The sequence below is a fragment of the Lepisosteus platostomus genome, chromosome 10, assembly GCF_059453375.1.
Source record: "Lepisosteus platostomus isolate fLepPlt1 chromosome 10, fLepPlt1.hap1, whole genome shotgun sequence".
NCBI classification, from domain to species: domain Eukaryota; kingdom Metazoa; phylum Chordata; class Actinopteri; order Semionotiformes; family Lepisosteidae; genus Lepisosteus; species Lepisosteus platostomus.
In genome coordinates this window covers 38546300-38558824 of record NC_142620.1, presented here as the reverse complement: position 1 = coordinate 38558824, position 12525 = coordinate 38546300, and the positions used below count along the sequence as shown (strand labels likewise).

Here is a 12525-nt window from a genome sequence, read left to right as displayed (position 1 = left end):
GTTACGGGAGCAGCTGATCCCAATTTTTCCCATCCTTTTGCCTAGCCTTCCTCAGCATGCTTTTCAGGGTCTTACTAAAACGTTCGACTAGCCCATCGGTTTGAGGGTGATAGACCGAGGTTCGGATCTGATGTATTCCCAGTAGCTTACATAAGTCTCGCATGATTTTAGACATGAAAGGAGTTCCTTGATCAGTTAAGATCTCTTTAGGAATTCCGACCCGAGCAAACAGTTGTACCAGCTTTCTAGCTATATTTTTGGCAGTGGCAGCTCTCAACGGAATGGCTTCGGGGTACCTTGTAGCATAGTCCACTATCACTAAAATATACTGGTGACCTTTGGTGGTTCGGATCAGGGGCACCACCAAATCCATCCCAATCCGTTCAAAGGGGGTTTCAATAATTGGGAGGGGAATCTAAGGGTTTCTATAATAAGGTTGTGGAGCCATTTTCTGACACTCCGGACATTCCTGACAGTACTTCTCAATGGCCTTATAGATCCCTGGCCAAAAGAACCTAGAGAGTAGTCTCTCGGACGTCTTATTCACCCCCAGGTGTCCACCCAGTAGGTGGCTATGGGCCAAGTTAAGGAGCTTCGTCTGGTAGGCCTGGGGAATCAGGAGTTGTTCCATGTCTTCCTGTCCCTTCTGCTGCACCTGATAGAGGAGATTATTTTTTATCATGAAATATGGGTAACTCAATGTACTAGGATCAGTACGCCACTTCCCATCGATTTTTCTGACATGTCTCCACGCATGTTTCAAATTTCCATCTTCTAATTGGGCCGTCCCAAACCTACCACGATGTTCTGGTGGCTCCAAGTCCGGTAAATCCATATTTACGAATTCATCTCCAAGTCCAGTTCCTCCTTCTTGTGGGTCCGTCTCAGCTGGGACATCGTTAGGGGCGTCACCTCAGCCTTCTTGACAGGGAATTGGTCTTCACCTAGCTGTTTGGACAGTGTTCCAAATTTGGAGGAAGTGGGGACAGTCTTGTCCCAGTACCACAGGGTAAGGATCCTGTTCAACCACTCCGACAGTTGAACGGTAGGTCACCTGTTCCGTAGAGATGCTAATTTCTACCGTCGGATAGACCTTGGTATCCCCGTGAATGCAAGTAATGGGTATCCCCTCTGTTCCCCGGATCTCCAGTTCTCCAGGAACTATTGTAGGGGTCACCAGGGTCACAGTACTGCCGGAGTCAAACAAGACCTTGACAGGTTCTCCCCCATCTCGATTTGAGAAGATGGGGATCCTCGCAGGTTGGGACCCGTGCTGTAAGGCAATTACACTTGGCTTCATCACTGGGGTCTACCTGCATGGGTTCGGACAGGCCAGGGCAAAGGTTGGCTAAATGCCCTTCTTCCTGACAATTAAAACATCGTCGGGTTTCTTTCCATGGTCGGGGCCTTGAGTCTGATCTGTCCCGAAGGGGTTTCTTAAACTGTATAGGTCCTCGATAATCACTGTACTTTATTGGCCGATACTTCATTTCAGTTTCCAGACTCTTGGGGCTTCTTCTCTCCTCTTTTTGAAAGTCCCCCTTTTTTCTCCCTAAACAAGGCCTCTGTGGCATGGTGTCTGTCCACTAATTTCACTGCCTGATCTAGTGTCTGGGGATCCCCACTCACTTTCCTTTTCAGATGAACAGGCAGACTCCTCACAAAGTGATCCAACACCACCCTTTCTACCACCTGTCCTGGGTTTAATTCTTCTGGCTGGAGCCATTTCTTTGCCAGATGTACCAGGTCAAACATCTGAGACCTCGTAGGCTTGTCCATTTGGTATCTCCAATTGTGAAACCGGACCGCCCGTATTTCCAAGGTTACCCCTAGTCTTGCCAAAATCTCCTTTTTCAGAGTCTCATAATTCTCTGCATCTTCTTCTTTTAAATCATAATAGGCCTTTTGGGCTTCTCCAATTAAATAAGGCGCTACTCTCCAGGCCCATTGCTCCTAGGGCCATGCATTTCGAGATGCAGTTCTTTCAAATGTGGTTAAATAAGCATCCACATCATCAAGTTCTGTCATCTTTTGTAGCCCAATTTGTTCAGCCTGAACGGGGTCTCTCCCTGTTACTGGGGTCTGCCTGAATTCTTCCCCTAATCTTTGCAGTTCTTCCAGTACTAATTTTTGAATTCGTTCGTTAGTTTCGGTTTGAATTTGATTTGCCTCCCGTTGCGCTTGGATAGCTTCTTGCTGTCCTTTTAAAGCCTGAAACTGGGCGAGGGTGGCCTGGGACAATTGCTGTATTAGCCGTATGTCCACACTAATCCGCACCGTATCCAAGTCGTAATCCGTAAATCTTTGTCATATACTGTATCCAATAGTCCATTATTATTTAATTCCTTCCAGCACAGTCCTAAACCTCTCCTTCCTCCAAAATGCTTTCACCTTATCGGCTTCCGCGCCGGCTCACTGCTTCTGGGGCATTTATATTCTGTTTCCTGACGCAGCTCACCTGTGTCTCATTGTTTCGCCGCATAGATCTTTTCCAACAGCAGGTCAGCTGGTTATCCTTGGCGGCCATCTTGCCTAGGTCTATATCTTGTATATCCAGTGTTTCGTTACGGAAATACCGGTTATAAATGACCCTTCCCCTAGTCCTCTTATATATTACTGATATAACAGAGATATAACATATATATTTTACTATTCTCTTTCATTTGTAAGGCATATTGTAACATACAATATGATAGAGTTTGGGATCGATGGACTTCCTTAACTCCCAGACAGTTTTAGTTTTCAGAGCAGTCTGGACAGGTACAGATGCAGCCATTCAAAATGGGTGAGGTATTTCACGGCATACCGCGACACGCCCACCGGGGTATCACGCGGTATCACGTGTGTCACGTGACTAGCTATCCGGCGTCGCCTTGTAAAACCGCCAGGGGGAGCTTAACCTCTCATGTACAGCATTCGAGCCTTTAATTTTGAACTGTGTATTACAGCATGTTAATCATCAGTCATTCAAATGTTGGTATATTTTATGAAAGCAAGATTGCTCAGTTGGACAAAAGTACACAACCTACCTTTATCAGAAATATTTATGCATCAAAGCCTTTACTGAAGATATTACTAATAGTATTAATAATGGATGACTTTGGACAAGCTGTATACTCAAAGTATAATTTCTTTAGCACATTTGTACAAGCACTTGGAATCTGTCCAAGCCTACTTTGTCAGGCATTTTGTTTTACTTCAACGGGCATAAAAACTTCCTTGCTTTTAACGGGGCGTTTCATAATTTCTAACTACGAAAATGATTTAAAATGCGACACCTATCATGAAAAGAAAATACACACCAGTATTCCATTTCTCCCTAAACATTGTAAGCTTTGAAGTCTTTAACTAACGTGATACCGGAGTCAACAAGCATACTTTTAGAATTTGATTAAAAGGGAATATAATATGGAATCGCGTATCTCAAGAATTTAATAACGGTATGATTATATCCGTGTACTGCGGCAGGGCTGTTTCGCCTGCCTGCTTATGCGAGCTGTCTTGTAGCCTACTGGTCTATGTGTGTGACTACCAACTGGCAGGTTGTTTGTTCGAATCCAGCTAGTGCTGGACCTTTCAGTTTTATTTATTTATTTTTTAATCGCGTAACATAAACATATTACCGTATGCAAACTGTACTGTATACAATATGTATATGTATATTTAATGTCTTAACTGTGCCCGTTTAAGTATTGAATATTCATATCTAATTTTACCACTGAAGGGAAATCTTAACATAAACATACAGTATATGGCTGGTCTCGGTACTTTAAAGAAAAAAACACACACCAGTATTCCATTTCTCCCTAAACATTGTAAGCTTCGAATGAAACCACTAAATAAAGACATAAATATAGAAATCTTAAGATTTGTTTTATTTAATGTTGGTAGCAGGATGAACTGTCAGAGTGTATATTTTGTCGCAAAGTTGCTACAAGATGTTAACAGTGAAAAAGGTATTTAGAAATGAGTTATTTCAAGATGAAAAAGAAAACATACACGAAACATGGTTTCATTACGACCAGAATCGGTCTTGAGATATTTTTAACTTGATTTACAGTATTTGAGAGGTATGTCTTAACACCGATACTACAGTGCTTAAGTACTGCTCACGTATATGTTTCTAGGTTTATATTATGCATTTCATACGGTCAAATTACTTTTGAGCAACTAATAAGAAGCGCGAAACGGTATGCGTTTTACTTTCGTTTTGTGCTGGAACCCGTGGATTGATTAGAGATATCAAGTACATACAAGTCATTTTTAAAATGTTGTAGTTCGTCTTGAAAAAATGTTACGAGTACATCATCTATCAACAATTAGGTTCTGTTTCCATATTGCGGATTTTGGTTAGGTACAGTATTATCAAATCCAGTGGCGCTGTGTGTTACTTTACTGAGTCCCAATCTGTGATTGAAACCTGTAAAACCGGTTTAATTCGTCACAGCCAGCACTCTTCAGGTCTGAGGGTCTTCTGCTCAGAATGAAACGCTAAAATGTTTGTGTATATTCTAATGGTAGTGGGGGCAGGGTGTGTGGGAACAGGTTTGTTCTTCACACCTGAAACATTTTCTCTGAAAGGATTTTCTTCGCAGTTAACCGATCTTGTAACAGCATGTTACAGTTTACTATTATTAACCATATTAATTTTAAGTGCTTAATGTAAAATCTTGTAAAAATATATTTTCATTGTTCAAATATACATTAAGTCTGACTATCATATAATAAGTTAAATACAAAACTAAAGAAAAAATAGGGTTAAATATAATTCAAAATATTTTGCTAACAATGTTAACTGTTTATGAATAAAATGTATTAACTAAGGAGTAGGATGGCACAGTTGTTAGTATGTTTTTTGTTTTGTTTCTTTTTCATAAATACAACAGTAGTACCTGATGTCTCAGTGGCTTTCAAAATTAAATTATGCATGCAAACCTGTGAACTAGAAAGATAACTAAGATTTTAATACTAATTAAATGACCGCGGGCACTTCCCACTGCCTCTACATTCTCAGAGTAGAACAGACTAACCTTCTAATGAAAGACGGTCCACCCCCCACGGACAGGAAAAGTGCCCACAGGCACTTAAACTTAATATGGTCAGGAACGGTAAACAGTAACATGGTAAGAAGGAGCACGTACAAACGTTTTCGAAATAACCACATGTAAGACTCTGATCCTAAAAATGGGATTTCTATATGTCTTTATTTAGTGTTTACATTAGTGACAAAGGCTAAACTTTTAGCTTCAGTAACGTGTACATATCTCCCCTTTTAATAAAACAACTTGGTTGAAAACTGTTCCAGAGCCACTGTTGTTTCATCAGTGAAAAGTACATCATGAAATGCCTCTCCCTGTTCAATCCACTGGAAAAAAGAAAAGGAGCATAAAGCTTCTGATGGTCATAAACGATATTCATTTAGGAGCAGCATCAGAGGTATGTTTTTAACTGCACTGCATTGGAGAGAATACCATAGTGTGTTTTTTTTTTTTACTCCCTGGCGGAAACTGGCTTCCAGAAGAATCAGTATGGCTCAGAGATTAAATAAAACTTCACAGACATTAATGAAGAGCATAACGCGTGTACTGTATGCACTGCAAGTACAACCCAACTCTCTGCAGGAGTGCTGGCTGTGACGAATTGAACCGGTTTCACGGGTATTTTCAAAGTAGGAGGCGAGATTTCCAGCGAAAGACACCCTCTCACCCCCCCCTCAAAAACCCAGTAAATACAGTACTTACTAGTTAAAGGCTAGGCTCCCGACTACGGCGAAAGGAACCCTTCTTTCATTAGAAGACAATGAACATATTTTAGCCCTGAATGAATTAATAGCAAACATGGTTTACATAAAAGACATTTTTCCAAGAAAGTTTAGCCTTTGTCACTAATGAAACCACTAAAGACATAAATAGAAAAATCTTAAGATTTTTAAAATACATGACTTTGCTAAAATTTATTTGAAAATAAAAACAATTACAACCGCCAGGGGAGAGAGAGAACAGGGGAGGGATGTTGGTTTTGCATAAGGGGCGGGGCTATGGAAAATAGGTATGTTTGGGAATGTGTAGTTACATGTTCTGGCTGTTTGTGAATTATCGTTGTTGAGTATGGAGTGTTGAGGTATTGATTTTTTGTAATGCTTTATGTTGAAAATTGAGGTGGATTTTGTTTATGATAAACAGGATAAACTGGGATGGGAGGAAGGTTTGGTTTTGCATAAGGGGCGGGATTATGATAATTGGAGGACTTTGCGAGTGTAAAATGGTTTGATTATTTGATTTTATATTGTTGTTATCTATGTTTTTGGTTGGTATTATGTTTATATGGTTGTTTTTGTTGGTTGGTTGTTATTATGGTTATTAATAATACGATCTATAGTTGAAATCTGAGCCTAAATAAAAAGAAAAAGCAAGTGATTAGGTTTATGAGCAATCTAATTACTTATTCGTTTAAAAAGCTATATAAAATAAAGTTTATTATTAATTTGCTGGACAGAGCGGTGAACATTATTATGCATAAGACAAAGATAACGATCCTGATCAGTTTAGAAATCTGTGTACGCTGTAAGGTTTTTACTTCTTAAACTTTTAAAATACACGTTTAGAATTGAAAGAAATCCTCTTCCTGGTATAGCAAACCAGCACGTCTTTTTTCTCCAATCAGAGGGGTGTCAGATGGTGTCAGCCAATCACCATTCTGCGTTGGGTAGCAATGGGTGACTGTTCTCAGGCGGAACATGTAAACAGCTTAATGTTCGTGTTAAATATTTTTTTTTAATTAAAATTCATTCTATACAGAAATCGCATATTTGGGTACCGTTTCATAAAACTTTCATGCTTAAAATGTTTAGGGAGAAATGGAAGACTGGTGTGTATTTTTTCTTTAAACTACCAAGACCAGCCATACACAGTACAGTTTACATACATACAGTAGTGTTTTAAATTAATATCGTTTATGACCTTCAGATGCGTTATGCTCCTCTTCTTTTTATGCTCAGCTACTAAAATTTCCCTTTAGTGGTAAAATCCATATAAATATTCAAAACTAAGCGGATTAAAATGTGCACAGTAAATACATTAAATGATTAAATCTTTGCACTACCAACCAATGCACCACGAGTGCCCCTGTCGGTCATTTTGGCCAGCCAATCACTTGCCCTGCGGTATGCTCCGGTGCCCCGCGGTGGCTTGTGGGTAGGTTACCGTACCGCGGGTTTTTACCGCGCATTTTGAATGGCTGCATCTGTATTTGTAATATTAGGTGAAATATAATTTCACAAACAAAAGAATTCTTAAACTTTATATTCCTCTTCAAATATTAGACAGTTTTGAGTAATAGATCCTTTTCACAACAGACGGCAAATCTTGTCATTATCAAACATGCAGTACTATTGCTACATTTTGCTTTTATTGATAAGTATGATATGATTACATTTTAGTGCATCAAATTCTGGTGTGGAAACCTTATTTTTTAGTTTTGTTGAAAGATATTGAACTAAGAGAAAAAAAAATCATTAAGTGGTTTACTAACAGAAGCATAACCACCTGCAGTATTTTATACTACAAAACTAAACCATTCTGTTTACTCCTTTCAGGACTTGCTGTTCTTGAAGGACCAATGTATGCTGTTGGAGGACATGATGGATGGAGTTATCTAAATACGGTTGAAAGGTGGGATCCCCAGGCACGACAATGGAATTATGTTGCAAGCATGTCGACTCCAAGAAGTACTGTAGGAGTCAGTGCGCTAAATGGCAAGTAAGTAATCACACTGGGTGGATGAATTAAAATGTAAGTGTTTAAACATGTCAAAAACAAGTTTCAATTAGTGTTACTGACACATTTGCATATACACTTAAAATCAACTTGGTCAAAAACTGTATTCATAAACAAAACAAACATGATATGTATGATAGGTATTGCAGGTACACATATAACTGATCTTCTGAATTCACATTTTCTTTTTTATTTGTTTTTCTTAATATTTAGGTGCTGTACAGTTTTAGACACACTTCATTACTATGCCTGATTCATTTATATATATAAATATATAAATTTATATTTATATTCATTTAACTATTACATGATTGATAAGCAATGTAGAATCATAACAGATAATAATGATAATATAATTATAATTTCACATTGTCTTGCAAGATACTGTCAATTTTATTGATCAATTCTCTATGAATCTTTGGCTATAAGAAAGCATACAATATGAGCTAGAAGTTAGATTTGTATATGCCACACATCATTTCAGACAAAGCAATATTTGTTTAATTACAGTATGTTATTCTCAAAGTCTTAGCAGTGTTTTCATCTGTTACCATTAAACAATAAGCACAGACAAGATCAATGAAGTTGAGAGGGCTGGTAAGAGCAGGAAGATTGGCAACTGATTATGAAGGCTTGAGCTGACCCCAGTTTTTTAATTTTGTATAATAAATTGTACTATAGGCATTACCTGCAAAGACAAAAAAGCCTCAATTTCTGAGGCCCCTTTTTCTTCTAACCTAAGCTCTTAACTTGATAGCATCAGCTACTGTATGGTTACATTCTCACTCCTTTCTAGCTGTGCCCTTGCAGCCTCTCAGTTGTAATTTCTGAATTAAATGCCACTTCTATTTCTTTTCCTGTTGATTCCCTTTGGCAAAAGGAAATAGGCTAGGAGAACAGCAGGTCTCACATGTCTTTTAGTTGCAAGTGACTTTAAAAGGCTGGTGTCCATTGTTGTCCCACAAACTGAAGATTACTTTTTTTCTTGTTTTGTCTAGAAATCTGAAAATAGAGTCCTGCTATTGTTATAAAAGAGACAACAGGGACTTAAATTATTTGACTATGAATGCTTTTCGCTTCCAGGTCAGAGTGGGTTCATGTACAAGATGTTTCCTGTTTTCTGTTCTCTGGCACTGTTCAACAACACACCTTGCTCCAAAAAGAGTGTATTGCAATTAATACATGGATGCATAGACATTATAATAACATTATTATGACTTTTTAACACTTTAAATGGTAAAAACATACTAATAGAGAGGGGGTCTGAGAAAGGTGTCATTTTACAATATGTGGGGCATGTCTTATATTGGAGGATATGATTTCATACATCAAAAGTTTTAATCTTCAAGGAACATATAAAACATAAAATATATAAAATAATATAAACAGTATTGTAACTATTTTTCCTTTGATTATTGCTATTATTAGTAGTATTATTAGTATCAGTTAGCCACTACTGTAAATTATTATACTGTATACACATTTTTACATTTTTACTATTTCAATGTGAATGGGTAATTACTCACTGCAGTAATATAAATTAGACATTAAGTTTATTAGTACCATGCATAATAATTTATATTTTTTTTTGTTGGGATATGTGTAGTTACTATGTAATTTTTGTGTATACACGGTATACTGTTTTTAATATTCACTTAATGTAAATTATTATGTGAAGAATGCTGATTGTAAGAGTTAGCGTGTGGTGCTAAATCCTTAAGAGAAACAATGATAAATGCAAGAAGAAAAGCCAACTATTTTTGAATGGCTGGTTTCATAGCCTGTGTAGGCAAGATACATTTTCATCCTCTTCCAGGCAGAGAGGATGTATTAGTAAATGTATTACTAATGGGCATTACAGTGCAAAGTGGTAGATTCAGCTTTTTGTGGATTATTTTATAGCTGTCCTTCTACTTGTGAAGGTCAATGACCATTTGTCTGTGAAGTTTTCTCTGACCTTAACCATTATAATACATGCTATTACAAAGTTTTCTGTTTTACCTCATTGAATACCCCATATAAACAGGAAACCTCTGGAGGCCTCCATATACTGTACATCTAAATGCATCTATTCCACTTCCAAAGAACAGAATTAGTTCTATTTACTCAGAAGTGTAAATAAATACGACCCTCTTGTTTTCTTGTTTTCATCTCATTCTTTCAGGCTGTTTGCTGTTGGGGGGCGTGATGGCAGTTCTTGTTTGAGGTCAATGGAATGTTTTGACCCTCACACCAACAAGTGGAGCATGTGTGCACCCATGACTAAGCGAAGAGGAGGGGTCGGCGTAGCAACTTACAATGGTTTCTTGTATGCAGTTGGAGGTCACGATGCTCCTGCTTCAAATCACTGCTCTCGGCTTTCGGACTGCGTGGAAAGGTAATGGGCCAAGGTTTATCTTGCTAAACATAAGTGTAGTTTGTTAATACTTCTAAATTACAATAATCCTGACTTATTACTTATTACTGCATATTCGCATCTTAAATCCATAACTTCTGTATAGAAAACTGATCACATGATCTGATAAAATGCTTTTCTAAAAATTGTAGCTGAAACACTTAGATATCAATGCTCTTGGTATAATGCAATTTGAGTTGTATGATGCATTGTTATATCACTTTGCATAACAAAGGATTCTAAATCACTTCACATACAGGAGGGGAACTACAGATGCAGCCATTCAAAGTGCGCTGTACAGACACGTACCGTAGGTAATTGGCTACGGCGTCGCGCATTGTGACGCAAGATGACGCACGGTACCGCGGTACAGATGCAGCCATTCAAAATGCGCGGTAAAAACCCGCGGTACGGTAACCTACCCACAAGCCACCGCGGGGCACCGGAGGGTACCGCAGGGCAAGTGATTGGCTGGCCAAAATGACCGACAGGGGCACTCGTGGTGCATTGGTTGGTAGTGCAAAGATTTAATCATTTAATGTCTTTACTGTGCACATTTTAATCCGCTTAGTTTTGAATATTTATATGGATTTTACCACTAAAGGGAAATTTTTGTAGCTGAGCATAAAAAGAAGAGGAGCATAACGCATCTGAAGGTCATAAACGATATTAATTTAGGAACATAAACATTACTGTATGTATGTAAACTGTACTGTGTATGGCTGGTCTTGGTAGTTTAAAGAAAAAATACACACCAGTCTTCCATTTCTCCCTAAACATTTTAAGCATGAAAGTTTTATGAAACGGTACCCAAATATGCGATTGCTGTATAGAATGAATTTTAATTTAAAAAAATTATTTAACACGAACATTAAGCTGTTTACATCTTCCGCCTGAGAACAGTCACCCGTTGCTACCCAACGCGGAATGGTGATTGGCTGACACCATCTGACACCCCTCTGATTGGAGAAAAAAGACGTGCTGGTTTGCTATACCAGGAAGAGGATTTCTTTCTATTCAAAACGTGTATTTTAAAAGTTTAAGAAGTAAAAACCTTACAGCGTACACAGATTTCTAAACTGATCAGGATCGTTATCTTTGTCTTATGCATAATAATGTTCACCGCTCTGTCCAGCAAATTAATAATAAACTTTATTTTATATAGCTTTTTAAACGAATAAGTAATTAGATTGCTCATAAACCTAATCACTTGCTTTCTCTTTTTATTTAGGCTCGGATTTCAACTATAGATCGTATTATTAATAACCATAATAACAACCAACCAACAAAAACAACCATATAAACATAATACCAACCAAAAACATAGATAACAACCACAATACAAAATCAAATAATCAAACCATTTTACACTCGCAAAGTCCTCCAATTATCATAATCCCGCCCCTTATGCAAAACCAAACATTCCTCCCATCCCAGTTTATCCTGTTTATCATAAACAAAATCCACCTCAATTTTCAACATAAAGCATTACACAAAATCAATACCTCAACACTCCATACTCAACAACGATAATTCACAAACAGCCAGAACATGTAACTACACATTCCCAAACATACCTATTTTCCATAGCCCCGCCCCTTATGCAAAACCAACATCCCTCCCCTGTTCTCTCTCTCCCCTGGCGGTTGTAATTGTTTTTATTTTCAAATAAATTTTAGCAAAGTCATGTATTTTAAAAATCTTAAGATTTTTATATTTATGTCTTTATTTAGTGGTTTCATTAGTGACAAAGGGTAAACTTTCTTGGAAAAATGTCTTTTATGTAAACCATGTTTGCTATTAATTCATTCAGGGCTAAAATATGTTCATTGTCTTCTAATGAAAGAAGGGTTCCTTTCGCCGTAGTCGGGAGCCTAGCCTTTAACTAGTAAGTACTGTATTTACTGGGTTTTTGAGGGGGGGGGGTGAGAGGGTGTCTTTCGCTGGAAATCTCGCCTCCTACTTTGAAAATACCCGTGAAACCGGTTCAATTCGTCATTCCTGCAGAGAGTTGGGTTGTACTTGCAGTGTATACAGTACACGCGTTATGCTCTTCGTTAATGTCTGTGAAGTTTTATTTAATCTCTGAGCCATACTGATTCTTCTGGAAGCCAGTTTCCGCCAGGGAGTAAAAAAAAAACACACTATGGTATTCTCTCCAATGCAGTGCAGTTAAAAACATACCTCTGATGCTGCTCCTAAATGAATATCGTTTATGACCATCAGAAGCTTTATGCTCCTTTTCTTTTTTCCAGTGGATTGAACAGGGAGAGGCATTTCATGATGTACTTTTCACTGATGAAACAACAGTGGCTCTGGAACAGTTTTCAACCAAGTCGTTTTATAAAAAGGGGA

The 12525-nt window shown here is 38.0% G+C and overlaps 1 protein-coding gene across 1 annotated transcript in view; it reads left to right on the top strand.

The window, feature by feature from the left end:
• LOC148653672 (kelch-like protein 4) overlaps positions 1–12525 on the top strand; it is a 110226-nt gene that overhangs the window by 77936 nt on the left and 19765 nt on the right. The window contains exons 8-9 of the mRNA XM_088648938.1: positions 7595–7757; positions 9940–10152. Of these exons, the coding sequence (XP_088505064.1) occupies positions 7595–7757; positions 9940–10152 (376 nt within the window). The remainder of the gene's footprint in view (positions 1–7594; positions 7758–9939; positions 10153–12525) is intronic.